The sequence below is a fragment of the Rhizopus microsporus genome (assembly GCF_002708625.1).
Source record: "Rhizopus microsporus ATCC 52813 unplaced genomic scaffold scaffold_9, whole genome shotgun sequence".
Lineage (NCBI taxonomy): Eukaryota > Fungi > Mucoromycota > Mucoromycetes > Mucorales > Rhizopodaceae > Rhizopus > Rhizopus microsporus.
In genome coordinates, this window is record NW_019671924.1 from 621389 (window position 1) to 649316 (window position 27928).

General features: G+C 38.5%; 12 protein-coding genes across 12 annotated transcripts in view; 6 read left to right on the top strand and 6 right to left on the bottom strand.

Moving 5' to 3' along the window:
• RHIMIDRAFT_227171 (ARM repeat-containing protein) overlaps positions 1 to 1763 on the bottom strand; it is a 2782-nt gene extending 1019 nt beyond the window's left edge. The window contains exons 1-5 of the mRNA XM_023607588.1: positions 1192 to 1763; positions 741 to 1145; positions 504 to 689; positions 284 to 450; positions 8 to 229 (exon numbers count right to left, since the gene is read on the bottom strand). Coding sequence (XP_023465914.1) covers positions 8 to 229; positions 284 to 450; positions 504 to 689; positions 741 to 1145; positions 1192 to 1657 — 1446 coding nt within the window. The 5' untranslated portion in view covers positions 1658 to 1763. The remainder of the gene's footprint in view (positions 1 to 7; positions 230 to 283; positions 451 to 503; positions 690 to 740; positions 1146 to 1191) is intronic.
• A 3203-nt stretch (positions 1764 to 4966) lies between these two features.
• On the top strand, positions 4967 to 5490 carry RHIMIDRAFT_238022 (yippee-like protein; the record flags this gene model as incomplete). The annotated part of the gene is made up of 4 exons (XM_023608872.1): positions 4967 to 5068; positions 5121 to 5164; positions 5215 to 5323; positions 5377 to 5490. 4 exons carry the CDS (start codon positions 4967 to 4969, stop codon positions 5488 to 5490), a joined length of 369 nt encoding a protein of 122 aa, XP_023465915.1.
• A 1321-nt stretch (positions 5491 to 6811) lies between these two features.
• On the top strand, positions 6812 to 8112 carry RHIMIDRAFT_203233 (uncharacterized protein; the record flags this gene model as incomplete). Its single annotated transcript, XM_023606673.1, has 3 exons — positions 6812 to 6977; positions 7033 to 7121; positions 7171 to 8112. 3 exons carry the CDS (start codon positions 6812 to 6814, stop codon positions 8110 to 8112), a joined length of 1197 nt encoding a protein of 398 aa, XP_023465916.1.
• A 598-nt stretch (positions 8113 to 8710) lies between these two features.
• Positions 8711 to 9864, bottom strand: RHIMIDRAFT_251981 (uncharacterized protein; the record flags this gene model as incomplete). The annotated part of the gene is made up of 2 exons (XM_023610910.1): positions 8711 to 8897; positions 8945 to 9864. The coding sequence occupies 2 exons, from the start codon at positions 9862 to 9864 to the stop codon at positions 8711 to 8713; spliced, it is 1107 nt and encodes a 368-aa protein (XP_023465917.1).
• A 456-nt stretch (positions 9865 to 10320) lies between these two features.
• RHIMIDRAFT_251982 (HAD-like protein) lies at positions 10321 to 11037 on the top strand (the record flags this gene model as incomplete). The annotated part of the gene is made up of 1 exon (XM_023610911.1): positions 10321 to 11037. One exon carries the CDS (start codon positions 10321 to 10323, stop codon positions 11035 to 11037), a length of 717 nt encoding a protein of 238 aa, XP_023465918.1.
• Positions 11038 to 11246: 209 nt separating this feature from the next.
• On the top strand, positions 11247 to 12728 carry RHIMIDRAFT_308622 (putative polysaccharide synthase; the record flags this gene model as incomplete). The annotated part of the gene is made up of 2 exons (XM_023614575.1): positions 11247 to 12567; positions 12589 to 12728. 2 exons carry the CDS (start codon positions 11247 to 11249, stop codon positions 12726 to 12728), a joined length of 1461 nt encoding a protein of 486 aa, XP_023465919.1.
• Positions 12729 to 12894: 166 nt separating this feature from the next.
• RHIMIDRAFT_292330 (Pkinase-domain-containing protein) lies at positions 12895 to 14373 on the bottom strand (the record flags this gene model as incomplete). The annotated part of the gene is made up of 5 exons (XM_023613881.1): positions 12895 to 13092; positions 13147 to 13333; positions 13384 to 14010; positions 14074 to 14273; positions 14328 to 14373. 5 exons carry the CDS (start codon positions 14371 to 14373, stop codon positions 12950 to 12952), a joined length of 1203 nt encoding a protein of 400 aa, XP_023465920.1. The 3' UTR covers positions 12895 to 12949.
• Positions 14374 to 14590: 217 nt separating this feature from the next.
• On the top strand, positions 14591 to 15963 carry RHIMIDRAFT_287817 (nucleoside phosphatase GDA1/CD39; the record flags this gene model as incomplete). The annotated part of the gene is made up of 2 exons (XM_023613510.1): positions 14591 to 14699; positions 14750 to 15963. The coding sequence occupies 2 exons, from the start codon at positions 14591 to 14593 to the stop codon at positions 15961 to 15963; spliced, it is 1323 nt and encodes a 440-aa protein (XP_023465921.1).
• Positions 15964 to 16000: 37 nt separating this feature from the next.
• RHIMIDRAFT_306981 (uncharacterized protein) lies at positions 16001 to 18056 on the bottom strand (the record flags this gene model as incomplete). Its single annotated transcript, XM_023614514.1, has 1 exon — positions 16001 to 18056. The coding sequence occupies one exon, from the start codon at positions 18054 to 18056 to the stop codon at positions 16038 to 16040; it is 2019 nt and encodes a 672-aa protein (XP_023465922.1). The 3' UTR covers positions 16001 to 16037.
• A 288-nt stretch (positions 18057 to 18344) lies between these two features.
• On the bottom strand, positions 18345 to 19775 carry RHIMIDRAFT_251987 (ARM repeat-containing protein; the record flags this gene model as incomplete). The annotated part of the gene is made up of 4 exons (XM_023610912.1): positions 18345 to 19354; positions 19387 to 19557; positions 19613 to 19649; positions 19701 to 19775. 4 exons carry the CDS (start codon positions 19773 to 19775, stop codon positions 18345 to 18347), a joined length of 1293 nt encoding a protein of 430 aa, XP_023465923.1.
• Positions 19776 to 20172: 397 nt separating this feature from the next.
• On the top strand, positions 20173 to 24845 carry RHIMIDRAFT_238031 (uncharacterized protein; the record flags this gene model as incomplete). Its single annotated transcript, XM_023608873.1, has 18 exons — positions 20173 to 20256; positions 20313 to 20397; positions 20457 to 20526; positions 20577 to 20652; positions 20698 to 20956; positions 21044 to 21164; positions 21216 to 21381; positions 21438 to 21516; positions 21571 to 21962; positions 22025 to 22167; positions 22223 to 22344; positions 22398 to 22522; positions 22579 to 22926; positions 22974 to 23267; positions 23328 to 24078; positions 24135 to 24310; positions 24362 to 24745; positions 24795 to 24845. 18 exons carry the CDS (start codon positions 20173 to 20175, stop codon positions 24843 to 24845), a joined length of 3726 nt encoding a protein of 1241 aa, XP_023465924.1.
• Positions 24846 to 24847: 2 nt separating this feature from the next.
• Positions 24848 to 27226, bottom strand: RHIMIDRAFT_141665 (arginyl-tRNA synthetase; the record flags this gene model as incomplete). The annotated part of the gene is made up of 2 exons (XM_023605703.1): positions 24848 to 26157; positions 26223 to 27226. Coding segments are annotated over 2 exons (2200 nt in total), but the record flags the coding sequence as incomplete, so codon positions are not given.
• Positions 27227 to 27928: the final 702 nt, after the last annotated feature.

Consider the following 27928-nt stretch of genomic DNA (forward strand, 5'->3'; position numbering starts at 1 on the left):
TTTTTACTTGCTGTCGTTTGGTAACATGGGGACTCTCCAGTGTGGCACGAACAGCTCGCGCGCCGAAGCGTCCTTGAGCAATTTCCCAGCATGAGTCGACAATAGCGTCAAAGATGAACTGATTCTGTAAGGGGCCAAGACTGAGACAACATTGAACAACGTAATTGCCAAACTGATCCAACAAGAGTGCGGGCACATAAGGTTTAATATGCTCACAAATAAGATTCACCTATTTTTTTTTGTGAATATGAATGTAGTTTACTATTTTTTTTTGACTTTATACCTGTGCAGGAAGCTTTGCTGTGTCAATAATCTTTTGAGCGGCCCAGGTTCCGTTCTTGTGTACACCAATCGAAGCTAAATAAGGCGCTACTCGTTCAAGCATAAGAGACTTGGTCATCTCTGAACATTTTTCAAATAATCGTTGGATGACCGTGTTGCCGATATAGTCTACAGACAGTATGGGTTCATTTCTGTTTTTTTTAACATGGTTTCCATCTTACCGCTACAAAGTTCCACCAACTCATCTAAACATTCGACAGCAATGATTTCCAGTTCCTTTACCGAGATTTGACCATTATCCAATCTTTTCCGAATATCTCTTAATTTCGCAATATCGACCTTTCTAGACTGACCCAGCTCGGGAGCAGCTGGTATAGTATGGAAGTAATGCTGAGGCAAATGAAGAACTAAGTTACAAAAGTGAGCTTATATCCTTTTTTTATTGGTGCGACCCTCACCTTGGAACATCGGACCATCCTTTTCATCTTCACCAAAATCCTGCATGATCATCTTTCGTTCTGATATAATGGCCGACACCATGTTGGGATTATGTGTCATCATCTCGGTCATCATGTACATCATCACTTGCTGCTGGTACTGTTGGTGTTCCTTTTCGACATCATCTTCCATCGTCTTGAGCGAAGGCACTTTTGCATATCCAATCTTGACCACGCCTGTGCCTGGTCCCATGATCTCTCGATTATATAACGATTTTTTAGCTCGGATGGCATCTTCCAGATTAAAAAAATTGATAAATCCGCAGTTTTTGTGGGGCAGCACACGGACGGATTCGATCGCTCCGAAGGTGGAAAAGACGGTTCCCAAAGCAACCTGGGTTGTGTTGCTTGGAATATTTCCAATCCCTATTAAGCATAAGTAACCGTTCCTTCTCTTGTCTATTTAACTTACATAACGCTCGAGTGGGTTCTTGAACACTATCGGTCAACAGTTGAGACTGAGATGACTGTGACGATGTTGAGGAAGACAGCTGTTGTGGCACTGATTCAGATTTTCCAAATCCGACCTTGATGGTTGAATTGCCAAGTTTACTGTTCATCTTGTGAATCAACGCATCCTTGGCTCTCAATGCTTCTTCGACCCCAAAGTAATTGATAAACGCACACTCGCGGTCCGGTAAGATTCTTATACTTTCAATAGACCCAAATTTTGAAAACAAATTGTTCAAATCATTGGTTGTGATGCTAAGATCGAGCTGACCTATCCATAAAGAACGACTCGGGATTTGCCCATGAGGAATGATCTCGGCGTCTTCAAAGGATTCCCATGCGGTAGGTGGTGTTGCCAAGTCAGGCTCATCCTGATGGTAAATGGGGGATGAACTAGCCGTGCTGGCCTTTCTTTGTCTTGCCATCATCTCTAACAGATCAGCACTGCTGTTCGAGTTGCGTAGGAACGGACGACGAATATTGTTTTCTAACGGAAGCCGAGGATGCCATATGGACTGAAAAGGAGGATGGTCCTGTTGTTGTTGTTGTTGTTGTTGTTGTTGTTCCTCTAGGGAATCAACAGCACTCATTGCTCTTGGTCTATTTCCTTGAAGTCTAAGGTCCATCAGAGGAGGACGCTGTTTTAAAAAGGAATCATATGGAATCTGTTGTTGTTGTTGTTGTTGCTGATGAGTTTCAGCCAAGAATTGAAGTGAAGAATATGAATGGCTTGCATGAATTGTACGTCTATTGTCTAAAGTTCGACTATCGTCTAATCCTAAAGAGGCAAATGTACTAGCAATCGTATGATGACTGTCTTCTCTGAGTAATTGATCTGAAGTAGGACTATGTGGTTGACCGTCCCAGAGGGGTTGACTCTGTGCGTTGAATAGACTGCTAGTGAAAACATGGGTTGGGTTACGTATATTGTTGGGTATCACAGGATCTGGAGGTGCTGTCTCAGCACGAGGTCGACGTAAAGGTTCTTGAGTCAGCTTTTTATGCCATGTTTTCGTTGCTAAATAGTTGGTATTGCCACTACACATGAACGCGTTATGTATATTAGAAACAAAAATTAAAGTGCCATACCTCGGTGAACAATTTGAGTCATTGTCATTGAGTGAATTAGTTGAATCGGTACCTGAGTTGGCCATGATGTTCTGCAATGACCCTACTTTTTATTATTTCTGTCCCTGTTTGTATGTATTTTCTTTCTATTAGTCGGGGAACAAATGTGTGTGCTTTCCGATAAAAAAAAGTACTAAAAAGACGAAATGAAAAATATAAAAAGAGAAAGAAGAAAGGAAGAAAAAAAAAACGAGAAAAGGGAAAAAAAGGGAGGAAGTTGAAAGATTTGAAAGGGAGAAGGGTGTACGTGTGTGTGTATGTGAAGAGAGAGAAAGAGATAAATAAATAACTAAAAATATATTACAAAAAGCAGGGGCGTTCTCGTCTTTTGGCGGGGGATACAAACTTTTTTTTTTTTCTTCTGCCAACAAAAAAAAGTTTTTATATGATCCAATATTTGCCTGGATTTTTTTAGGATGAATAAAGTACATTTTATAATCAAATATTTGAACATGTTTATGATGTATATAAAAGTATTAAAGACAATTCTAATTAAAAGAAACACAAGATCAGCAGCTTCGGAAGTGCACCGAAAGTGACATCTTGCAACAAATATTCAAATAGACACTTGTTTTTGGTTTTTATTCTACACTGTTTTTTCTTATTCTATATTAAATCATTATAGGCGTTTGGTTTATTGAATATATAAACAAAGAGAATAGGAAGCAAATCATTTAATTATAGTTTATGTGTGCAACCCCGAGATTGTTTCTGCATATAAATCGGAAAGAACCTAATCTTGTCAATTGTCACCCACGCTTTCTTAACTATTTATTCCTTTCTCTTCTCTCTATACATTTACTATAAACTAAGCATCACTAGTGGATTACTTACTTACAAGAGAGAGGGAGATTATACAGATGAGTTTAATAACCATTCTATTAATGTACTAAGAAAGGCTCATCTACTTGTGATGTTGCCGAATAAGGTGATGTAAACACGAGAAGCGAAGATCCTATTTAAAGGTGTTGTCTTTACACTCGTGTGTATCCTACATTAATACACCGTGCTTGTGGCTGCAGAGAAAAACAAGTTGCGGAGAATAAAAATCCACCTTGCTGGTTGCTTGTTGGCAATGCACTTCATGACCCTCTTTTTTCTATTCTTATTTGACTCGGAATCAAAAATTAAACTGTGAAACTAGTTTGAAACTTTGAATAATGAAGTTAAAGTTTATATCTGTTCGGTTTGTTAGATTCCGTCAAATAAAAAGAATGGAATATTCGAGTAAAAACTAGATTACTTTTGATATCAGTATCACGAGTTTCATATAAAGAGGGTCCATACTTTCATCGACTTTTTTTTCTTGCTTGCAAAACAATGAAGTCCTCTGGAGTCAAAGATATCTACAAGTTATACTTTTTGCTTTTTCGCAAAGCCCTGAGTAAATGCCTCAAACAGCAAGTATTGCATCCGATTGGTAAAGTCATGTATTAACTATTAATGGTTGACAATTTCCTTGGGACCATTTTGAAAGAGCTTTTTCAATAGTTTTATCTTTGGCTCATACTGTCCCAGGAGGATAACCCTTTTGGTTCACTGAAAACAAGTTGCTCTTGTAGAGAAACCTGATTTCAATATGAAATTTAATACTTTCTGTCAGTGCAGGTATTTATCTTTGCGATTTAATTGTTCTCGTCAGTAGTGTCCTTCCTTAAGGGAGCTGTCATACTCATGGTGGTCTTAGCTCAGGAGTATATAATAGGAAAACGTAACTTGCTGCTTAAAGTATTGTCATTTGTCAGAATATTTAGGATAAATGAGTCAACGCAGAACATTTATCTTTATTGTATACAAACACACAACATGATTGATTTTAAAGTATAACCTTGTGGATTTTCAATCGAATAAAGCTATTAATTATTAAATAAGGAAGAAGATATATTCCAACAAGAAAGAACTTGTTTTTCATTCGGAAAAACAAAAAGTCAGTTTTTACATAATCAATTATTATCGCACGGATACAATATGTCTTTCATGGTAAAGACGCTTAATACTAGTTCATTTGTATATATTAACTTGTAATGGATAGTTAGATTCGGGTCAATCTATCATTTCATCTACACACACATACTATCTTTCTTTTTGTTGAGCAATGTTAATAACCTATCATCACCAATAAAGTCATGCATCATTACGGCGAGCAATCCACAACAACTGTCATGAATAAGTGCGTAGCTCAAATTTCTTTATGCCGCTACACATAGTTGTTTTAAGCCGAGCTTTTTCCTGTTTTATCTTTAAGTTCCACCATGGCTGACTAGGAGAGTGTACTATAACCATAAGACCTATAAGCATATACAAGGTGTACTGACGATGAATACTATATCAAAAAGGAACAACAGGGGTGATGTGAATTCCAATCCGGACAACATAGCCTGACCTGCACCTAGTGAACCTAAAAAGGAAAGATTTCTGTGGAAAGGAATATAAACCACTACCTTTTTTTTTTTTTTTTTCTCACTTGTTCTCTCTTGCTTTGCTATCTTTCTTTCTCCTTCTCTCTCTTTTTATTCTATTTTTGAAAACAAGGGTTTTTTTTTAGTTTAATAGTGATCAAGTTGTGTATCAACAGTTCTTTATATAATAGCTTGAGTTAATATCATCGTATGGGACTCACTTACCGTACTTACCTTGAAGGAAGTTCGACTATTTATGGTTGTCTTAAATGTAAAACACATCTTTCTACTTCTGACGCCATCATATCAAGAGTAAACTGAATCTATTTTTCATCTATTCAACCTTATCTAATACATATATTAGCAATTTCATGGACAACATGGTCAAGCATATTTGTTTGAATCTGTGTAAGTATTTCTCTCTTTCTCTTTCTTCTTCTTCTTATCTTTATTGTTAGAGTAAACGTTAAATATGGAAAAGCAGAGGATAGAGATATGACAACCGGATTACATAGAGTTAGAGATATATACTGTACACAGTGCTCAACATTACTTGGTTGGACTTATGTTTGTTGAACTACGCAATTAGTTATCTTTTGTATTAATTCCTTATTCAATAGGTCAAGGCATATAGTAGCGAAAATAAATATAAAGAAGGAAAGTTTATTCTCGAAAAGAAACTATTAACGGATTTATCGGCAAGGATATACATCGAAAGCCGTGATCTTGTTTAATCTATTTACATTAGCATCTCTTACTCTCTCTCTTCGTCATTGTATATTTCATCTCTCCCCCAACTTATCCCTTTCAATCTCCCTCTTTTTTTATTCCATAGTCATTCTACCTTATATTCACCATTTTCTCTTTTCTTTTTGAAACTGTCGCATGAATCTAACTGACTTTGAACAAATTCTGTATCTTTAATAAAAACACACACTGTCAGACAATCTCTTGATTTCCCCCCCTCCAAAATGACGAATATACAAGATATGGTCATAATGCGCATGCCCTCTTCTTTTTCCTCATTGTTATCATACTCATATTATACTACGCAATTCCAGTCTTACAACTGACAGTTGTAACTGATGATCCGAACAAATTCATTGGATGCTGTTTCATCTCCAGTTAGCCAGTAATAATGTATAAAGTTAAAAATAAGAGAATCTGTCATTAATGCGATGTTTATTAAAGATATAGTGTGGGTCAATACGTATAAACAGGAGACAGTTTATTTTTGATACATACATGTATATGACATCTGGTCAATGTTATTGTAAAAGCAACCACGTGATAAATCAGCAATCACAATGATAAATACTATTATGAACAAGCAGATATCTTAAATATGAAAATATATAAATTATAGAGAAAGTCATGATCGCTTGTACGTCATTTGGGAAAGTTTGATGGTTCAAGCTATTGTATAAATTTGGATTCAAAGAGCATGGTTTTCTAATCTCTTATACATATCTAATCATTTTACTGCGTTTGAATAAAATTTTCATACGCGTGATGAAAAGCAACGTAGTATCATTCTTTAAAGAGGCAAACATGAGACGCAAGTTATACTTCTAAAATGTATTATCTATAAGCAACCTAAAAATACAGAGAATATATTGTATAAAAACGTAGTTGTATCTGACATTTGTATTCGAGAGAGACATGCGAGTTAATGTGACATTTGAAAAAGCCTGCCTTCATTGCGGTTTTTGAGGCATAATAAAGGAAAAAAGAATAAATTCTCAGGACAATGGAAAAGTCTTTCTCTTTATTGACCAGTTAAATCCTTTTGTATTCATAACTTTTATTTAACACACAATACATCAAATGAAATAGAGAGATCCAGGCACCAACGTAGTCTTGTGGCTTAAAACTCAGCTCGCACTAATCAAAAACTCGGAGCTGGGCTTTAAAAAAGACTTAAAATTTTTAAAACTGTCAAGTCTCACTCACTCTCTCTCTCTCTTTTACTTTAAAAAAAAACAGTGAGTGTTCTAAAGCACCTTGTCATTTGACTCTTTTTTTTTTTTTTTACTCATTTCACTTTATTCAGATATGCCACCCAAGAAGGCTGTTAAAGAAGAAAAGGTATTGCTTGGACGTCCTTCCAACAATTTGAAGATTGGTGTTGTTGGTCTTCCCAATGTTGGTAAATCCACCTTCTTTAACGCCCTTACCAATGCCTCTGCTGCTGCTGAAAACTATCCTTTCTGTACCATTGGTAAGTTTATCGATAGTCTGACTACAATGTCGTTTACTTATACTCTCTTATATAGACCCTGAAGAATCCCGTGTTGCTGTTCCCGATGCTCGTTTCGATTGGTTATGTCAACACTATAAGCCTGCAAAGGAAATCCCTGCATTTGTAAGTCGAAAAAGAATAAGTATAAAGAAAAAGCTAACCGTGAAAACAGTTGACAGTGATTGATATTGCAGGTCTTGTCAAGGGTGCTGCATCTGGTGCTGGTTTAGGTAACGCCTTCTTGTCTCACATCAGAGCTGTTGACGCCATTTTCCATGTTGTCCGTGCATTTGACGAACCCGATGTCATTCACGTCGAAGGAGAGCTGGAGCCCCTTCGTGATATGGCTATCATTCGTGAAGAATTGAGATTGAAGGATGAAGAATTCTTGACAAAGCAAGCAACCGAATTGAACAACGTTGCCAAACGTCTCGGTCATGGAGGTAATGCTGCCGATAAGGCCAAGAAGGAAGAAGCTGTTATTGTCACCAAGGTTCTCGAATGGGTTCAACAGGGTAAGGATGTTCGTCACGGTAACTGGAGCAACAAGGAAGCTGAAGTTATCAACGGTCTCCACCTTCTTACTGCCAAGCCTGTTATTTACCTCGCCAACTTGAGTGAAAAGGATTACCTTCGCAAAAAGAACAAATGGCTTCCTAAAATTAAAGCCTGGATCGACGAAAACTCACCTGGTGACATGATGATTCCTTATTCTGGTGCTTACGAATACCGTCTTACTCTTGCCAGTGCTGAAGAAAAGGAACAGATCCAAAAGGAGAACAATGCACCTTCTGTTTTACCTAAGATCATCGTCAATGGTTATGCCGCTCTTCAACTTATCTACTTCTTCACTGGTGGACCTGATGAAGTCAGAGCTTGGACTATCCGTAAGAATACCAAGGCACCACAAGCCGCTGGTGTCATCCACACTGATTTTGAACGTGGTTTCATTATGGCTGAAGTCATGAAGTATGAAGATCTTAAAGAACTCGGATCTGAATCTGCTGTCAAGGCTGCAGGCAAGTACATGCAAAAGGGTAAGGAATACGTTGTTGAAGATGGTGATATCATTTACTTCAAGTTCAACGTGACTGCTCCTGCTAAGAAGAAATAGATCTCTTTCTATGTATACATTACATCCTATCTCTCCCCTCTTTTTCTCTCTCTCTTTTCTTTCCATTTTTTTTCTCTCTCTCTTTACCTTTGTTAAATAAATATATCACTCCCCTCATCTTCATCTCTTCCGTATGTACTAAAGTAAGAAAACAGAGAGAGAAAGGCTGGATGGGGGAAGTAGAAATTAATGCATGAATCAATGATATATATTATACAACTTTGATAAAAAAAGGATCTGCTATATAAAAGCGCTTTGTTTTTTGTAGAAATACCCTTAGTTGCCACTCTGTTGTTAAGAAAAGAAAGCTGTTTGACCTAGCTTCCGTATCTTTTAGGATATGTATTTCCGATTAGCCCTTCTTTTGAATGAGCGTTAACTCGTGGCATGTCCATCAATTAGGACACAAGCTGGAAAAACGAATATTTTATTCCACGTTTTTTAAGAAAGCGGGACGATCTGTACAAATATGGAAGCTCGGTTCATCCGGAACCGAAGAGGATAAGCTGCTATAACCAATAAAAACTTTATTCGTATATATTTAGAGAAGAGAGAGTGGGGGGGGAGGACTTGTTTATGCGTATGTACACAATGCGTATTATGAATGTAAGGATGTAAGTGTATTTATTGTTTCTACAGTGGAAATAGATGTAATTGTTGAATCAGTTGAGCTGGATAATCTTTCATTTAAATAAGGTAATACGTGTTCTTCTCCATGGAAGGCTGTTGTGATCGTCTGAGGGTTTAACTGGCAAGAAGATAGCATATAAGGCAATGCGCCCATTCTATATTAGGGTGAGTATAAGTTATACTTTTTGTTTTCATTTTATACCTTGCAAGGAACATTTGTAATCTTAATCTTATCATTTGTTGATATAGTTCATGAAGTGATCTAAATTTGTATAAGCCTGCTCTTATATGTCTAATCAATGAGTAAAATTCCATGACGGCTATGAGCCGATCACGGCAGTAGCGATCCACACAAGCCCATTCGTCAAAATAGGATATTCGGAATCTGTACTTTAGCACTTGCTCTCTTTCTTCTTCTTCTATCTTTCTGCCACAGGCTTGGCATCCTAAAAAGACACTCCCATTCGTAAATCTTTCCCATAAGGTAGCCGTTGCTTCCTCTTTTAGATGGCGTTCGCATTCTTCATTAACGAACCCTTGAGGACACTCTTCGACAAAGCAGGTCTTGACTAGGATAGCATCCATTATCTTTTTGCTGGTGGTACGAGGATTGGGACCAAATCGTAAACAGGGCTCAATATCTTCTCGTATACAGTACTTCATATATTTCAATAAATGAAGCTTCCTAAGCGGCGTATGACTCGCTTGCTGTATAAAGTCATTAAAATCCATCAATGCTGCATCATCTTCTACAGCTTCCATCTGTAACCCGGTATACGCCTTATTTGCGATCATCAGTTCTAATTGAGCACGGGAAAGATGATCGATGGTCATGGCCTCAGCAGGCTTCACTATTTGGCTCTTTAATGATTTCAGTTGACTAGACGTCGTCTTCAGCTGGTCCTGCACCTCATCTAGTGCATTTTGTAATTTATTATTTTCCTCACGAATCTTTTCTTGCTCCTTCTTTTCGATCTTGACCATCTTGTCTGCTTCCTCGAATAGCTTTTGGTTTAGTTCTTCCAGTTCTTTCTTGACTGTTTCTTTTGATTTTTGAATCACTTGGACCTGAGCCACTTCTTCCTCGCATTTTAACTTTAGTATCTTCAAGTCGTGTTCCATTGATTGGACATTGTCTATTGTCTTTTGAATAATCCTTTGTTTCTCTTCAATCGTTTGCTCCAATACCGTGATTTTATTATCCAAATCTTGTCTTTCCTTGACAACAGCCTCCTTCTGGCTTTGTAATAGAGTGAGCTGAGTTTGCGTGGGCTGAAAAGTATTATGGAAGATATGACTACAATCTGAACAACAATCATGACTGAACGTAAAAGATTGACACTGACAAGTTTGGTTATCTGTGAGTTGTATTACTTTTATTCGGCTGTCATAGTCTTGTTTACTAGTATTAATAGTAGTAGTCGTTGTCGTAATGGACATTGGGAAGAGAGGGGTATAAAAAAGGGATATTAAATAAAAAAGAGAGAGAAAAAGAGAGAAAACGGGGAGCTTATAATTTTGGTGTCTTTTTATTTACGCCCCCCTCCTTCTGTTTCTCCTTAGAAAAAATAAGCCTCAATGTCATTGAAACAGATCTTACAGCCAAGTCAACATTATTTAGAAATTGCAAAACAGGCATCCATTACTTTGAAAGAACCAAGAAAGCAACTGCTCATTTTGGATCTCAACGGAACACTTGTGTCAAGAGTGAAAGGAGGTGGATCTATGTTTGTTCGACCGTTTAGTGATTTGTTCTTTGACTACATCTTTGATCATTTCACAGTGATGGTGTGGAGTTCAGCACAACCTCATTCAGTTAATTTCATGTGTCGAATGTTTGGATCTCATCAGTCTAAACTTGCTCTCGTCTGGGATCGTACCTCATTCGGTTTAAGTATAGAAGAGTACAGTAAGAAGACAGCGACGATAAAGGATTTGAGTAAAGTGTGGCAGAGATTAGAAGGATTTGATGCGACAAATACGATCTTACTTGATGACTCAAGCAGCAAGGCAGTCCTTCAGCCATTCAATGTGATTCATCCAACAGAGTTTGTTCATGGCTCAAGTAGCTTCCGTTCAAGCGGAGAGTGTGAATTGATACAGATTATTGATTATTTAAAAGTGTTGAGATATCAAAGTAATGTTGCTAATTACATCATGAATCATCCTTTCAAGTCTATTTTCAATCATCAGCTTAATTCGTTTAAAGTGCTTCATTTTATAAAATCAGAACAAGATGGACGTGAAGTAGATTTCAATTATATAAAGCCAGCCAATCAACATATCAGATTTTAACACACGTACCTTATTTTTAGATATTCTTACTATAAATATCTTGTAGTTACACATACATAAACATTTATATACCTTTATTCAACCATTTCAGAGAAACAGGGGACACACATTCGATGTGCTCCCTATCCTTCGCTTTCTAAATTAATAAAAGCACAAAAATAACAGCAGTAAAAAAAAAATTTCTTTCTTCTTTCTCTCTCTTTTCTTTAATGTTATACTTGACAGACGATTTGGGCTTATTGCCCTTCTTTTTACCATTTGGTATCATTGGTTTCTATAGATACCTCTGGTACTTTATCAAAGTAGCAGCTTGGCTTGTCTATAGACCAAGATTACCTAAAGCAAATCCAACCTATATACCAGAAAAAGATGTTACAATCATTGTGCCCACCATTGATGCCGGAGAAGAATTCAAGATTGCTGCCAAGAGTTGGTTAGCTTGTAAACCTAAAGAAATCATCATCATCACCGAAACAAAGATGAAAGGACCACTACAGGATTTAGCTAACGAGGTTGATCCGTCCAAAATTCGTGTGCTGACAGTACCCAAGGCCAATAAACGACTTCAGATGGTGGAGGGTATTAACGCCTGTACAACAGAGATTATTGTCTTTTCTGATGATGATGCTATCTGGAAACCAACTATGCTCGATTATATCCTGGCTTGTTTTGAGGATCTCAAGATGGGTGGAGTAGGCACCAGTCAGACTGTACACGCTGTTGATCCGAATGGACGTCAGACCCTCTGGGAAATCCTTGCTGGTTTCCGATTGACAAGTCGAAACATCGAAATCGCTGCTTCAACCCATATCGATGGCGGTATCTGTTGCCTATCAGGTCGTACTGCTGCTTATCGTACCTTGATCCTCAAGGACCCCGCGTTTCAGTATTGCTTCACAAATGATCTCTGGTTAGGCAAGTATCCTCTCAATTCTGGTGATGACAAATTTCTTACTCGATGGATGGTCTCTCACGGCTGGAACACGTATGCTCAAATCTGTAAGGAAGCTGAGCTCTACTCGACCTTCAAGAACAACTGGCGTTTCCTTAAACAGGTTCTCCGTTGGACTCGTAATACCTGGCGATCCGATTTTCGCTCCCTCTTTATGGAGCGTTATATCTGGAGAAGACACCCCTATGTTGCCTTCACCATGGTCGATAAAATCTTTAACCCTCTCACCCTATTAGCCGGCCCTATCATGGTAGGCGTCTTTGCCTCTCTTCAAGAAAAACACGCAGGTCCAACCAACCCACCCTTGCCCGCTTGGAACATTGCCATCTCTTATATCTGTTGGCTCTTGATCACTCGATTTATCAAGCTCGTTCCTCACTTTTTAAAACGACCTCAGGATATCTGGGTTCTCCCCGCTTGGCTTTTGTTTAACTATTATTTTGCCATCATGAAGATCTATGCCTTGTTTACTTTACATGAAGTCGGCTGGGGTACTCGTGCTGGTGTTGGTACTGAGTTGGCTGCCAACATTGGTAAAGAGATGGAAGAAAAGCAGGAACACGTCAAGATTGAGATGAGTACCCTTCATCAGGAAACAGAGCGTTATTATCAGAATGCCACCGATCCGTTCACCACTGCTGCAGAACAACAGGTTATTGAAATGGGCGTAGATGGGTCTTATGCACCCCCTACGACATCAACAACACCATCACAAGAACACCATAAGCCACTGTTATAAAAAAGAAAGCATTACTTCAGTCATATCCCCCTTTAAATTAATTTGTATAGTTTTATGTAACAAGTTTTTCAATAATAAAAGTGAATGAAAACAGAAAGAGAAGGTATGAAGACCATTGAATCATATAGAAAGCATAAAATAAAGAGCTTATCAAAGTACTTTAAGTTGTTGTTTTTTATTTAATAGCAAGATATAATTTTACATATTTTCCAATTCTCTGATTACAATATACAAGAGTTTTTATGTAACAAAGTGTCCATAGATGCTGTCACGAATCGACTCACATCAATTCCCCTAGAAAGTAACTCACCATAACAATGTGGAGGCACTAATTTCTTTATGAATTCAGGTCTTATGGATAACTCTAAATGCTGTCTTTTTTAGATTTGAAAATAACCAAAAACTGTATTCGACTTACCTTCCATTGTAAAGTTGAATAAAGGAGGAAGACTCTTTCCCGTCGGCATCTTTGTATCAGGATTTCTCAGTTCGTCAAAGAAGGGATGAACAAGGATTTCACTGGCTGATGGTCTAGCCAATGGATTATATTGTAATATACTTGACATCAGATCAATAGCCTCTGGTGGTGTTCTTAATCTAAAGATCTATATAACAAACATTGATTAGTCTTTATTTTTATTCTTTTATACTTTACCTTTGACAAAGGATGAGGCTTGATCAAGGGGAACTTGTGATCTGTATAATTTGGATTCATCAGCTCTATTTGCTCTCTCGAAGGCGTTCCCAGCACTTTGATAATCTCCACCAACTGATCCACACCACTTTCACCTGGAAAGAGGGGTTGACCGAGCAAGAGTTCACCCAGGACACATCCTGCTGACCAGATATCGATCTTGACCGAATAATCGGCAGCTCCAAAGATGAGTTCAGGTGCTCGATAGTAACGTGAGCAGATATAGGACACATTAGAGTCTCCAGAGTTTAATATCTTGGCGCTTCCGAAATCGCAAAGTTTCAAGATCCCAGAAATTGGATCTAACAGTAGGTTCTGAGGCTTGATATCTCGATGACAGATACCAATGCTGTGACAATAAGCGAGTGCTCGACATAACTGGTACATGTACAACTTGATTTGAAGGATGGGTATAGGCTGTCTGATCTTTGCATAGTGTCGGGCAACTCGGTACACTGTCTCTGGTACATACTCTAGCACCAGATTCAAGTAAACTTCCTCTCTTTTTTCACCTTGATTATAAAAGAAAGCCCTCAGCCCACACACATTTGGATGATGCATTAATCTCATCATTTCTAACTCTCTATTCTATTCTCTCCCCAAATAAACATATTAAAAAAAAGAAAGGGATCATCCCCTGACTGAACTTACTTTAAATCGTCTGTCTTGCAGTACTTTCTTTATGGCTACTTTCTCTCCACTGGGCATCAACTTTGCTTGATAAACAATGCCAAAGGATCCATTACCGACCACTTTCTCAAACGTATAATATAACTGAATATCTTTGCCTGTTCTTCCATCCTTGGCTGCTACAATGACATGTCTCAGTTGTTGTTGTTGTTGTTGTTGTGCTATTTCTATACATTAATTATTCACATTACTTTTTTATTTATTAAAAGCTTTACTTGATTCCTGTCCATTTTCTAAAGAAGCAGTAAATCCTTTGTCCATTAATTATTTCTAAATGTTTTTTTTAAAAAAAAAAAGAGATACAAAAGACACCTCACTGACAAGATTATCTGTGTTACTTTGGACAAAAATAGCAGAAATGAAAAAATGGACCTCCTTCTTTTTTTTTTATCTTTTTTTCACCATTTCATCAAGAGACAATCTGATTAGATCGTTGCATCATCAACGACAGAATTCAATTCATGTTAAACAACATAAAATGAACAATCTATTTCAAAAAAAGTTTACTCACATTCTCTCTGCCACCATCTTGTTCAGTCTTCTTTTGGTGCTATGGCTCTTACTAAGCTATTTTGATACAGATACAAGTAAAGTTATAGAATACAAAAGAGATAATTCTAAATTAAAAACATAATAGTATCACAGATATCTGAGCACTGTACGGTACCGTATCCAGGGAAACCGCTCGTTCGATACGCAATCATGATTGACGCAGGATCCTCTGGCTCTCGTATCCATATTTACAAATTTAACTATTGCAAGGAGATGCCAGAACTAGAAAACGAAATATTTCATGCGATTGAGCCTGGTCTATCTGCGTATAGGGATGATCCATTGGCAGGAGCAGGTTCACTCGATCGCCTCCTTCAGCTTGCCATAGAGCATGTACCTAAAGAATTACAAAAATGCACGCCTATTGCTGTCAAGGCTACAGCTGGATTGCGATTGTTAGGTCAAGAGGCAAGTGAGGGACTGTTGGGTGCTGTACGCGAAAAGCTAGAGACGATGCCGTTTCCGATTCATGCAGTTGAGGTGATGGATGCCAAGGAGGAAGGTGTGTTTGCCTGGATGACCGTCAATTACCTGTCAGGAAACCTAGGTGGATCAACAGTGGGCGTCTTTGATCTCGGAGGAGCATCGACCCAGGTTGTATTTGAGCCAACCGGCCGTATGGCTCCAGGCGATCATGTGTATGAACTAGAGATCGGTAAGGCCAAGTACACACTTTATCAACACTCTTATCTTGGCTTTGGTCTAAATGAAGCAAGGAAAAGGATCAAGTCTTTTGTAACTGAGCTCTGGAGAGAGTCGCATAGTGTCTATGACCACCCTTGTTTACCCGAAAACTACACAGAGACAGCTGGAGAGTTTCAACTGGTCGGCACAGGAGCCGGCCATGCGCCCTGTCGAGGACTGATCGAACGCGTGTTTGAGAAGGACAAGAGATGTATTCGACAGCCCTGTGCCTTTGATGGCATCTATCAACCTTCACTGACCGAGTCATTCCCTGACCGCGACCTCTACATGTTTTCTTATTTTTACGATTTGACACAGCCACTAGGTATGCCCCCAGAGTTCTCTGTACGTGAGTTTGGTGAACTGGCCAACCGCGTATGTGAGCAAGATCTTGAAGCGTTTAGACATATACCAGGTGCTGTCCAATTGATCAAGGGCACACCCAGTTACTGCCTTGATCTTACCTATATGCATGCTCTTTTACGGATAGGCTATGAAATCCCTTCTCATCGCCGTATTAGAACAGCTAAAAAGATTCAGGGCGCTGAAACCGGTTGGTGTTTGGGTGCATCGATAGTGATGATGAATGATGCTCGATTAAAGTGTAAATATTGAATTGCTTCCTCCCTTAATAAATATTTATTATGACAATGATGAAATGATGTATATTATATAATGCAGGAAAAATATCAATTGTCTGTCGAAAGCATTTGCTTTAGTTCTTTCAGTTCGCTATCAAAACCAAGCGCCCTCAATTCTTCATCATTCGCCAAGTTTGTTTGTAGATCTGGTAGCAAGTCTTGCTGTAGTAGTGATTGCACCTGTGCTTGTTCTTGTTCTTTTTGTTCTTCTTTTTCTTCTTGAATAGGATTAGGCTTGAGCTTTAAATAAGTGTTGCATGCACACTCAAGATCATCATGCAAGTTTTGATTCTTTAAGAATTCACAAAGATACTGCGCCATCCCATCTGGCATTCCTTCGTATTTGCGACTTGCGACCCCCAAGATCCGCATGACTCTCAGAATCATCGACTTACATTGCGCCTGTTCTCCAGTCTTTTCGAGCGCAATCATACAGAACACGGTGGAGGCCTGATAGATGCATGTCAAGAAGAACTGAAAGACACACCACTCAAACTGTTCGTTATATAGCTCTGCTGATTCGACGATAGCCACTGCAGATTTTATGCACTGTATCTTTGACTTTGCTCGCTGACAATGGGCGTCATCATTTACATTAATGTTCTTGAAGATATGCTTGTGTATAATGATCCATTGACGCTCATATTCCATTTTTAACAGTAAAGAAGCCTGTCTCTCGATAGACGCATAGGCTGACGATGGCCTTTCGACGTGATTGACAAAGTTATCGGGCAGTCGCTCATGCCAGTCTATCAAGAGTCTTTCTCTTGCCAGCAAGACCTTTTCTGATGAACCACATAGTGCCAGTTTTGTTGTCTGTTTACCAATCTTTATCAACTCTACGTGGTGAACATAAAATGCTTCTCTGATCCTAGTTTGCTCAAAACGCATGATATCCTGTTTACACTTTATCCCCTTTATTATTTTGTCGTTCAGTACAATAATTTCATTATAGTCTACGTTATGGTCGCTGTCGTCAATAATGCAAGGTTCGCCCGAGTAGTAGCTATTGAGGCAATCGTTATATTGTAAAGCCAGGCCGAGCTTCAAGTATCGCTTTCTCATCATGATGTCTATTCTATACTGAGATCGACTAGCGCCCAGTTCGAGCCACTTGCGGTATCCCAAATCGAGATAGATCTGTGTCTTTGAGTAGCGCTTACAGACCAAACAACTCATGGATAAATTGATGATGGCCTCGACAAGAGCACAACTCGCCGGAGCGTCGAAATACTCCATCAGTTCTTCTCTGGCTCGATCATAATAATACCCAGCCAGATCTGGCGCATTAGGGCATAGCGCTCGGTTATGGCGCATGATATGCAAGAACACTCTCGAGAGAGCAGAATCCGTACAGAGCCGATTGAGCTTTGGATCAGTCGATCGGTTCCAGAACGAATCCCAGTCGGAGGCAAATTTGGGATGCAAACAGTTCCAGCTGATTTGTAAGATACACTGTAAAGGGTTTGGGATCATGCTCTTCAAGAGGTTATCAAGGTTCATACAACAATGTTTATAGTCATCAATCGCGAATTGTGGATTTTTTAATGATGCATTGAACCAGTATTCTGCTGCCTGATAATAGGATGATGAAGCTGTTGAGCTCGTTGAAGGAGTGCAAGGTGAAGAGTAGAGTTCGAGCGATTGCTCTTGTACGTCTTCTTTCATACATTCTTTGCCTTGTTGCAATCTGCGAATTTTATGCACTGCTTCAATCAGTTGCTCTACACTGGTAATATTGGTATCGATTCGTAATAGATTGTCTGGCTGAAATGATAAAACCCACTTCATGTCATTGATGGAAGAGCTGTCTAGCAGCGGATGCTGGTCTAATAGTTGTTCAATGGCAATCGTAGGGTCTGGCTTTGGCTTGACTTGCAAGTGTTGTGATGCCTTTTCTAATTCGGCAGTTGTCTTTCTCAAGAGTGACTTTGACTTTTCAATCCAAGAGTTGATCTCGTAAAATGCCACTTGCAAGCTTTGCAAGTCTTCATAAGGCATTGGTAGTTTACTACAATCTTTGGAACCATTCGCTTTTTTCTTTTTGCTATCTTTATTATTTGACATAAAGTTGTAGAAAAAAAGAAAAAAAAAGGAAGAAAATCTTGTCTTTCCGCGGAAGTTTTGTATTTAGGATGAATCATCTATGACCAATATCACTGGTTTATCTAATCAAATATCGATGTCATCACACTCACAACTGCGTAAGGCAGATGTTAAGCGTACTACGTAGGGCGCATTACGCATCCAAGTAAATACCCTACAACGTTTTTTTTTAAACAAGTTCATGACGTTTTATTATGGGTCCTGCATAAGTATAAAACAAATGGATAATAGTTTAACATTTTGTTATTTTTATTCTTCATCACTGCTATCTTCATCATTTTCCTTTAACCAAGTAATAAAAGGCTCCATCTGCTTCAAGAAGAGGGTCTTTCCTTGAACAAGATGAGCTTTATCATTCCAATAGAGAATAGCATTATCTGAGAGAACATCGTTCTTGTAGAGAGTTTGAACAATCTTGCGGAAATACTTGTTCAACTTGACATCTTCGTAGCAGGACAATTGAGCCTTTTGAAGGAGAACAATTTCTGTCTTAGGTGAGGTCGAGAATGCCTCTAATACCTTGGACCAACGATTGATGGCACGCAAGACTTGAGATTCAAGTTGATCAGGACGAGCGTTCATGGTGTCTAGGGTACTAATGATGGATTGCCAAACGATTGGCACCACCTCTGCTTCGTTCAATCCAGCTTCCTTCATGGAACTTTTAATAAAGTTAATGACAGCAGTTTCAGTCGCATCGTTCATCAGTTGTTCATGCAATTCATTCAAGAGACTACCCTTCTTGGAGTTCTTCTTGTTCTTGAGATAATAGTCTACAAATCCTTTCATTTCTTCTGCTTCAAAATGACGAACAAGACAATCTTCGTCCCTTTTGTTAGGAGGGAAAAATTCAATAACATGAGCATCCAAATCTTCGCTGCTCAAATAACGGCCGAGCTGTTCGACCGATTGTTCTTCCATAATCGTACGGAACACGGTGGTAGTAAAGTCCAAGGAGTGGCCTTCTTTAACAAGGTAATCCTTAAAAAGAACCTTCAACACGGATGTAGACACAAGCTGGTTACAGATAAACAAGCTAGTTGATTTGGCCAACTTGGAGTTCTCTTCGGGCTTCCATTTGTTGATATACTGCAAGAGGTTATGGAGGGTTTCGCCCAGGATTCTTTGCAAATACTTGTAACGACGAATCAATTTACTAAATACTTCAACGTATTTTTTAATCACGGCGGCATCATCTTCTGCTGCAAAAATGCAGAAAGAGCTTCGTTCAGAATCATCGTTAATAATACCTCCAGCTTCTATAGGAAGAGTTAATAATTTTGTTCGGAACCATATAATATAAACTTGCCTATAATGCCACCAGTTATAAGGATTTCAAAGAGTGAATCACCGTATTTACGATAGTCAAGTGTATTTCCAAGGGAGTCAAGTTTAGAAGATATAGCTTCAAAATCACCTTTCTTTATAGTATTCAATTGACCAAGTATATTTTCTCTAAAAACTAAAAATAGACAGTTAGCTCATGAATCACATTTTTCTTTTTCCTTTATTCTTACTCTCAGGCTCGTGCTTAGCGTTTGCTTTTTGAACACCCTACGGATGAGAGATTAGCAAGTTGTTATGCATCTCTTCAATACCACTTACTTTTCTTTGTTTAATTCTTACACCATGCAAGACGGGTTTAGGATTAGTTGAAGCCTGGGATTGGGTAGAATTCATGTAACTTGCTAAAAACGATTACTCTCCTTTTTTTTTCTTTGCGTTTGTAGCCTTGATTAGAAAAGAAGGAAAAAGAAAAAAAGAGGGAAAATAGAGTGCAGAATTTTTTTTATTTATTTAGGTGGGCACACTATTCATTGTCAGCACTAGAGACACCCTGTTTCTTTTTCATGTTCATTTGTTCAATGGCAAATGAACAGGCTAAGGTTTGCTTTGTTGGGTGTGTATACTTTTTATATGTTCAAACAGAGACAGGAATAGAAACATCTGTTGGATGCAAGTTTCATATTTCCTTTTTGTCTATTTAGTGATTTCACACTCCGAATAACACGCTTAGGCGCACGCGCAGTAAAAAAAAAAGAAAAAAAAACAGTTGCTTATTTTTGATACAGGCAACATGGACGCTCAGCTACTCAAGTTGAGCAAACAAAAGGATAAGGCATTACTTAAGGAATTTCTTAGCACTTCACCTAATGATAAAGTAATATCTTCTTTTCTTCCAAAGGGAAAGTGATCTAAGTGTTTGATCTATTATAGATTGCTGACATTATCAAAACAAAGCTTCATCAGTCAACAACAAATGACAGCGACATAGTCTTGTTGATTAGATCCATCTTGATAGGTAACAATAGTTGAACTAAGTTTAATAATTGTCATTGACACGTTCTGCTCATTGATTAGGTTCACCCATTGAAGAAGGACAATTCAATCTAGATCGTCGACAAGTGGTCATTGACTGTGTTATCGAATGGTAAATGAGCGTTCTTATTGATATGCTTTCTTAACGCTTCCTGTTAACAGGCTGAGCTCAGATCATAGAGATATCATAGACAAGTCCGGTCTAAGCTCAAGTGTGGTCAATTTGATTTTACCAGAAGTAAGGTCGAAAGACGCTATGTTGCTATTATTAATTACTTTAAAGATTGAGCTATTTCCTTCAAACATTTTACACGAGACAGCATTGACCATCATCAATCTTATCGATCAGTCAGACACAATTCATTCCAAGTTATTGGATATCTTCACCAAAATATGGAACGCACTCTCAGCAGCAAATGAGCTAACTGAACTAAATGATGTCTTTGAGAAATTAATCAGCGCAGACTGGGGAAATCAGTCTATAGTAGGCGTTTGCTCAGCTATGAATGAGATGGAGCTATCGAACAAGCAGATGGAACAATGTATAAACTATATGATAAGGTAACTTGCTTTCTTCGCTTTGGTTACACAAAAATAATGCAAGCTTGAACACAGAAAACTACATGAAGTTGATCTGGAGGAAGTGCCTCCATTTATCTATCAGCTCTTGCTTGTCTCAAGAAAAGGTCATAAAAAGAATGTCCTCAAGGGTATATTCGATTACTTCAAGAATGAAAAAGATGATATTAGGTAAAAAAGAGAGAGAGAGTATACAATAGTTAATGATATATCTGTCAATAGTGTTGAAGGAACAGTCATGCTACATATGTCGTTTGCAGTCAAACAAGATCAGGAACTAGGGAATGAGCTCGTTAAAATAATGAAAACCAATAAAATGAACCAGTTAGACATTTTTAGCACTGCAACCTTATTGTCAGTGGCAAGGATTCATAGACTTCAGGATACTGTAAAAGAAGAAAGCGTATGAGGCATATAAAAGTTTATTAATGAATATATTGATAGATAATTGACTTGTTCAAATCGGCAATTATATCTGCCTTCAAGGACAATGAAAGATATCAGCAATGCAATTGGATAACAAGTAAATAGAACAACAAATCACTTTCTACTGTTTATTCATATTGCAATTGATTAGAATACTCGACATCTGATTCTGCTAGGTTTAGCACTGTTCTGCTAGAGATTGCTGATAGATCTGCAGCTGGATGGGATCAAATCATTCAGAGCATGACTCGTCTATCATTTGTATTAATTGACTCTGTGGCCAATCAAGGAGGCTTTTTTGCTACAAGTCACTCAAGAAACAAGACAAGCGGAGAACCCAATAATGCGAATAGCAATCTAGCTAATCTTGCTATTCGTATTCTGGCACGACTATTCAAGCACCATGACGTTGTTAGAAGTGAAATATTGGAGCAGATCACGTCTCGTATTGTAACAAGATCAAACAGTGCGAATGATTTTATTAGACTTTTAGAGATCATCATTCACGACTATCCTCATGCTATTGAAAAGCATTTGACCACGGTAAGCTCAATATGTGTATATATTCAGACGTAGGAGGAACTCATGTATGTGTATTTCTATAGTTGAAAGACACGCTGGATCTACTTTCTTATCTACCCTTTCCAATTGCTGAGCGTTTGCTAAACGTAGTTAGGCCTGTTATAAAGACAAACCAACAATTTAGAGATAATTTGATACTTGTACTAAGGAAAAGCTTGTTTGCAAAGTAGGTTGTGGAATATGACTTTATTACAAGAACTAACATTTTGCTTTTCTAATAGAGACATTGATGGAAGAGAAGTTGCAGTGCGTGGATTTCTGAATGTGTTGGATGATCTACTTGTCGAGTTGAAACAAAACGGTGCCTCAAGCCAAGCAGAGAGTGTTGCCTTTGAAATTTTAGGTAAGCATAGATAACATCTCTTATGCACACAAGACTAACTTTTCATTAAAAAGGTTTATTACGTAGATGTTTTAGCCAACAGAGTGAAATTAGAGCATGTGCTTACAATGGACTAGGCACATTATCCGAAGACCATGCCTCTTTTGCTGGGGATGTGTTTGAACTGCTATCTACACAGGTAAAAAAAAGAGAGAGAAAACAAGTGGAGAGAGCGCATGTCTTATCCTCTCTTAGTTTATGAAAAGTTTTGAAAGGAATACTAGCATGCCTTGTCCTATCAAACTTGATTCTTGCATAGAACCTTCAAGCAGCGGAGGATTCATCAAGACAGTTGAACCGATTCATATACTACTACTAAATACCATTCGTTCCCTGCAGGCAGCAGCTAGTGATTCTAGTACATGTTCTCTTATTATCGAGTCTATCAACCGTTTTCGAGGCCATATAAAATCATTCGTTATTCGGTTATCTAATGCTGCCCTAGAGGATCTGGAGCTTGACAAGACGACTAGCTTTGATGTTGATACATATGAAGGTCAAAAGAACATACAGTATGCTATGCTTTTACTCCCGCTTTACGAGGTAACTTTGTATAATAACTTTTAGTAAAAAGTACTTAATGTCAATAGATTGCCATTGAATATGAATACTCTATGAACGAAATGAATGCAGACACAAGCGAAGTCATACTCAACCTATTTAAAAAGCGTAAGGATTTGATGGGCCTACTTTCTTCGATACCTGATAGAAGCAAAAAGACATTAAATGCAAACAAGCCATCATCAAGCTTGAAATTTATAACAAAGGTGTTTAAAGATCTGTTTGCGAGTGAAGACAATATGTCAGAACCACTTCGTAATCTAAAATCAAATATAGAGCTTGTACACTTTGTAGTCGTCAGTACAGGTGATAGCTTAAAGTGTGTAAGTACTTTGCTATTTAAAGAGAAAAAAAAAAAGGTGAATCTATAACCCCATCCATAGGCCATCAATGATCCTTACAGACATCGAGATGAGGAAAGCTTCAATATATGCATTGAGCTATGCCAACTCTATTTGCAAATTCTCACACAAGAAGATTCTGATAGCATATTCGCCAATAACCAATCTTTTAAAAAGGGACCTTCAGTACTCATTTCCCTCAGTAATCATCTTTTGTCGATATTGGAAATTGTTCGCAACGTATGGCCCAGTCGCTTTGTTGATTTTTTGACCAGCGTGTGTCGATTACCCGATAGCGATCAAAACACGATTATTGCTTCGTTTATTGAAAGCCTTCGAGATATTGTGATAAAGTTTTTATCGGGTCGATCACCTATTTACAAAGAGGTATCTAGTATAATGCAAGTCATTAGCTTCCTTGCTGGAACATTTGATAAATCAAGTCAAGATTATTCTCAGCATGCACAACAGATAACGAACTGGGTGAATGAATTAGCTAAAGATAGACCGATTGAGGATACAGGTCTTACAAAGGAACTCATATCGTTGCTTATCCGTGTATCATCAGATGCTGGAGAACATCATATCATACACGACCTGTGTGCGGATCTTCATGCTTATGCGGGGGAAATAGAATCAAGCTTTGCAGACGAAGATGAGCCTATGGAAACTAACATTCATTATCAGATCATCAGCAACAAAACATTTAGTGTGATTATATCTCAGGTATTTGATTATCTGGATCATTCCTTTGATGAACTTATTTGGGCTATCAGCAAACTACGTTTGTATGGTAAGTAAACTATAAAATTGTACAAAGGGAATGTTTGCTTATGTTTGCCTTTTAAGCTGTCAATGCGGACGAAGATGTGCCATCTTTTGAACAAGACATTTGTGAATGCTTTATTCTATACATGAAGACTTTAAGTGAACTAGTACGAACAGTGCTTTCTGACACAGGTTCAGAGAACCTATTCAAGAATCTAGCTAAGCTTTACAAGGCACTGCAGGCCTTTATTAAATATGTAAGCCAAGCTTTTTTTATGACCATATACAGTGCGACTTATTTTGAATAGAAACTTGCTTTTATTGGAGACATGTCTCAAATGTTTATCAAGGTGATCAGCATATCAGGAAGTGATATTACAGATAGAATGTATAAATTCTTGACGATTTATGGACAAAGGCAGCAATTAGCCGATGCATCACACGGTAAAAAGAAGAGCAAGGGCAAGAGACGAAAAGAAATCAATATAAAACAAGAAGCAAGAGTACAGCGTGAGTCAAGGATGATACCCCAATTGATCTATAGTGTAGAGCAGTATGAAAGACATCTTATTCAATTAAGTCGCAAATCTAGAGTCGACTTTATGCAATACATGAAGCGTAGTACGTCCCGTGACTTTAAGATTGAGATCAGCTTGCTTAATGAAGAGTCTTCTAGTGAAGATGAAAAAGAGGTAAAGTCATCATCATCACATTTGAGTGTATGTATCTAATCAATAATAGAGCACAAGCAGTGCTAGTGAAACACCATCAAAAAGAGCTAGATTGTCATAGCTCATATAAAAATATGATTATTACAACAGGCCATGATTTTATTATCGTGTATTTTTATATTACAAAAACGTCTTCTTTTTTTTCAATTATATATATTTACGAAAGCATTGGTTATTTTACATACGTTCTAAAGGTCTCAAGCCCAACATACGCATGGCATTGCCAAGAGTTGTACGAGCTGCCCAGTACATGAGCAAACGAGCTTCAGCAATAGCGGGATCAGCGCCCTTAACCCAGAGGTTTTCGAAGCAGGCAGAGATATCGTGTGAGAGTTTGAAAGCATAAGTGACGACATTACAGGGTTCGTAACCGTTCAATAAGCTCTTGACGAGATCGGGGTATTGAGAAACGGTACGAATGAGGTCGATTGCTTGAGGTTCCGTCAACAGGCTCAAATCAGCATTATGGTTGACTTCGATGCCACTTCTACGTTCAATTGAGTAGAGACGAGCATGAGCATATTGAATATAAGGACCAGTGTCGCCTTCAAAAGTGCACATGCGTTCCATATTGAATTCGTAGTTCTTGATACGACGAGCAGCGTTGTCTTGAATCTTGACAGCGGAAATACCAATTTCATCAGCGACTCTATCAGGTTCTTCGATTTCAGCGTATTTGGCTTCGTTTCTGCGCATCACTTCGTGCATTGTCTCCTTGGCTTCTTCTAAAATATCTTCGAGGAAGACGACAGTACCCTTACGAGTTGACATACCCAGCACCATGCCAAAGTTCACATGTTCCAATTTCTTGGCCCATTCAAAGTTCATCAATTCCAATGTCTTGAAGAGTTGCTTCAAGTGGAGATCTTGTTGAGAAGCAACAACATAGATCATCTTGTCAAACTTGAATCGTTCATAACGTTCCCAAGCAGCACCGATATCACGAGTGAGGTAAAGAGTCGTACCATCCTTCTTTTGGACGACAGCCTTACCGAGCTTATGTTTCTCAAGGTCAATGATCAAAGCACCTTCAGACTCTTGAATCAAGTTGCAGTCATGCAGCATTTTCATGGCTCTCTGCATGCCAGCACCCACTTGAGATTCACCAGAGTAAATATCAAAGTTGATATTAAGACGGCCATAGATATCACGGTACTTGACAATGGATAATTCACGGAATCGTTTCCACAGTGCAAGGGCTTCCTGATCACCATCTTCCATACGCTTAAAGTAAGCACGAGCGTCATCGTGGATGGTGGGTTCAGCTTCAGCATCGCGGTTGATTTGAACATAAACGTCATACAAGTGCTTGATGGGATCTTTAAGAAGTGCCTCTTCAGAGCCATATTTAGCGAATCCGACGGCCAAAAGACCTGTCCAAAGAAGAAAAAAATTATTAAAAACTTTTCCTTTTCCCGAACTATCCTTTTCCACTTACCATACTGTTTGCCCCAATCACCCAAATAATTCATAGTGATCGTCTTCCAACCATTTGCCTTGTAGATATTGTTGATGAAAGCACCAATGATGGTAGAACGAAGATGACCAGCATGGAAAGGCTTGGCGATGTTGGGAGATGAGAATTCGACAATGACTGTCTTTCCGTCGCCACTCTTGTTATCACCATAGTGATGTTCGAATTGGCTGACCATGTTTAATGTGGACTTGGTTAAGATGGTCTTGTTGATGCGGAAGTTCAAAAAGGGCCCAGTGGAGGACACTTCGGTGATATAGTCATTTGTAACAAAGGCCTCTGCCCATTCCTTGGCAATAGCAGCAGGATTGCCCTTGAGACGAAGACGGGGAAGGGCAATGGCGAGGTCACCGTTCTCAAGGGAACGAGGAAGATCGATGGCTTGATAGACAAAGCCTGGTTCAAGGTTACCGAGGGAAGCGATTTGAACAGCAATCAAGTTTCTGAAGGCATCTAATGGATTTGTCGAAGGGTCAGAGCCAACCCCAGAGACTGTGGGGATGCTATCAACAGCAGCGGATGAAGAAGAAGGGAGCTCAGAGGCGGCCTTGATGGCTTCTTGAACAGCAGCAGAAGATTCAACAGATTTGACATAGTCGGCAGCAAGGTTGTTTTGTTTCAAGACAAACCAGGCAATATAATCCACAGCAGAAGGTTGTTCACCGCTCAAGAAGGCTGTTTTCTTTGCTTCGACAACAGACGTCAAGGCGTCGGTATTTTCTGTAATAGCCAAGTCAAAGACATGAGCAAGTCTTTGGTTTGCATCCTTTTGCTCGTCTAAAAGGTTATAGGCGCGGGTCAAGTATCTGGCGATATTGGCAGTTGACTTCAATTCAGTTGTGTTGTTAACCTTTAAGCTGATCTCTTTTCCGGAAGAGATAGAAATATTCTTTTTGATATCTTCATTGCTGCTAATGATGGCCAAGAGTCCCAAAGGGATTTCCTTGGAGGAAACTGTTAAATTCATTGTTGGAAGAAGAGAAAGTAGCATACAAAAAAACGAGACAGCTGTAGTTTTATGACTCACGGCTAAGCCACAGTAGAATAATAAGCGGAGTTTGTTATGCGTCCCTGAAAAATGTCATCATTGCTGACAATTTGGAAGGTATGAGTCAAAGTGAACAAAGCTTGTGCACCTTGGCCATACTTTTCCAAAACTCCCATCCTCTATCACTTACAGCCATCAAAAGCTCTAGATTATACTGATAGATTTTTGGCGCTTTAGGACATGTACGATCTTCAAGAGATGATGGGACAACTCAAAGACTTGGGCCATTTCTTTGTCAGGGTCTTTTCAATCTATTTGACCCGGCTTGCTCCAATAGACTTCATCCTTGTATGATAAGATATCATCACAGCCATCGATCTACTAGTATATTCACCGTATACTCTTACAATTAAAGGTAGTGTGCTCATCGATTAGCTGTTGTTAAAGAACAAAATAGCTGGTGAAGTCTACCCTCGATGGTCTTTATCCATTTGCGTTGCTCCACAACTTGATTACTTTATTCTTGCCACCACACTGCAGTCAATTAGTCAAATTGCCAAGGCTAATAGCGTCGAAAAATACAATAGATTCACCAAAAAGCGCGTAACCAGTTGATAAACTTGCCAAGAACGTGGAATGCCTATTTTACCACTTTTATATTTACTTGACCATATTTGCATTT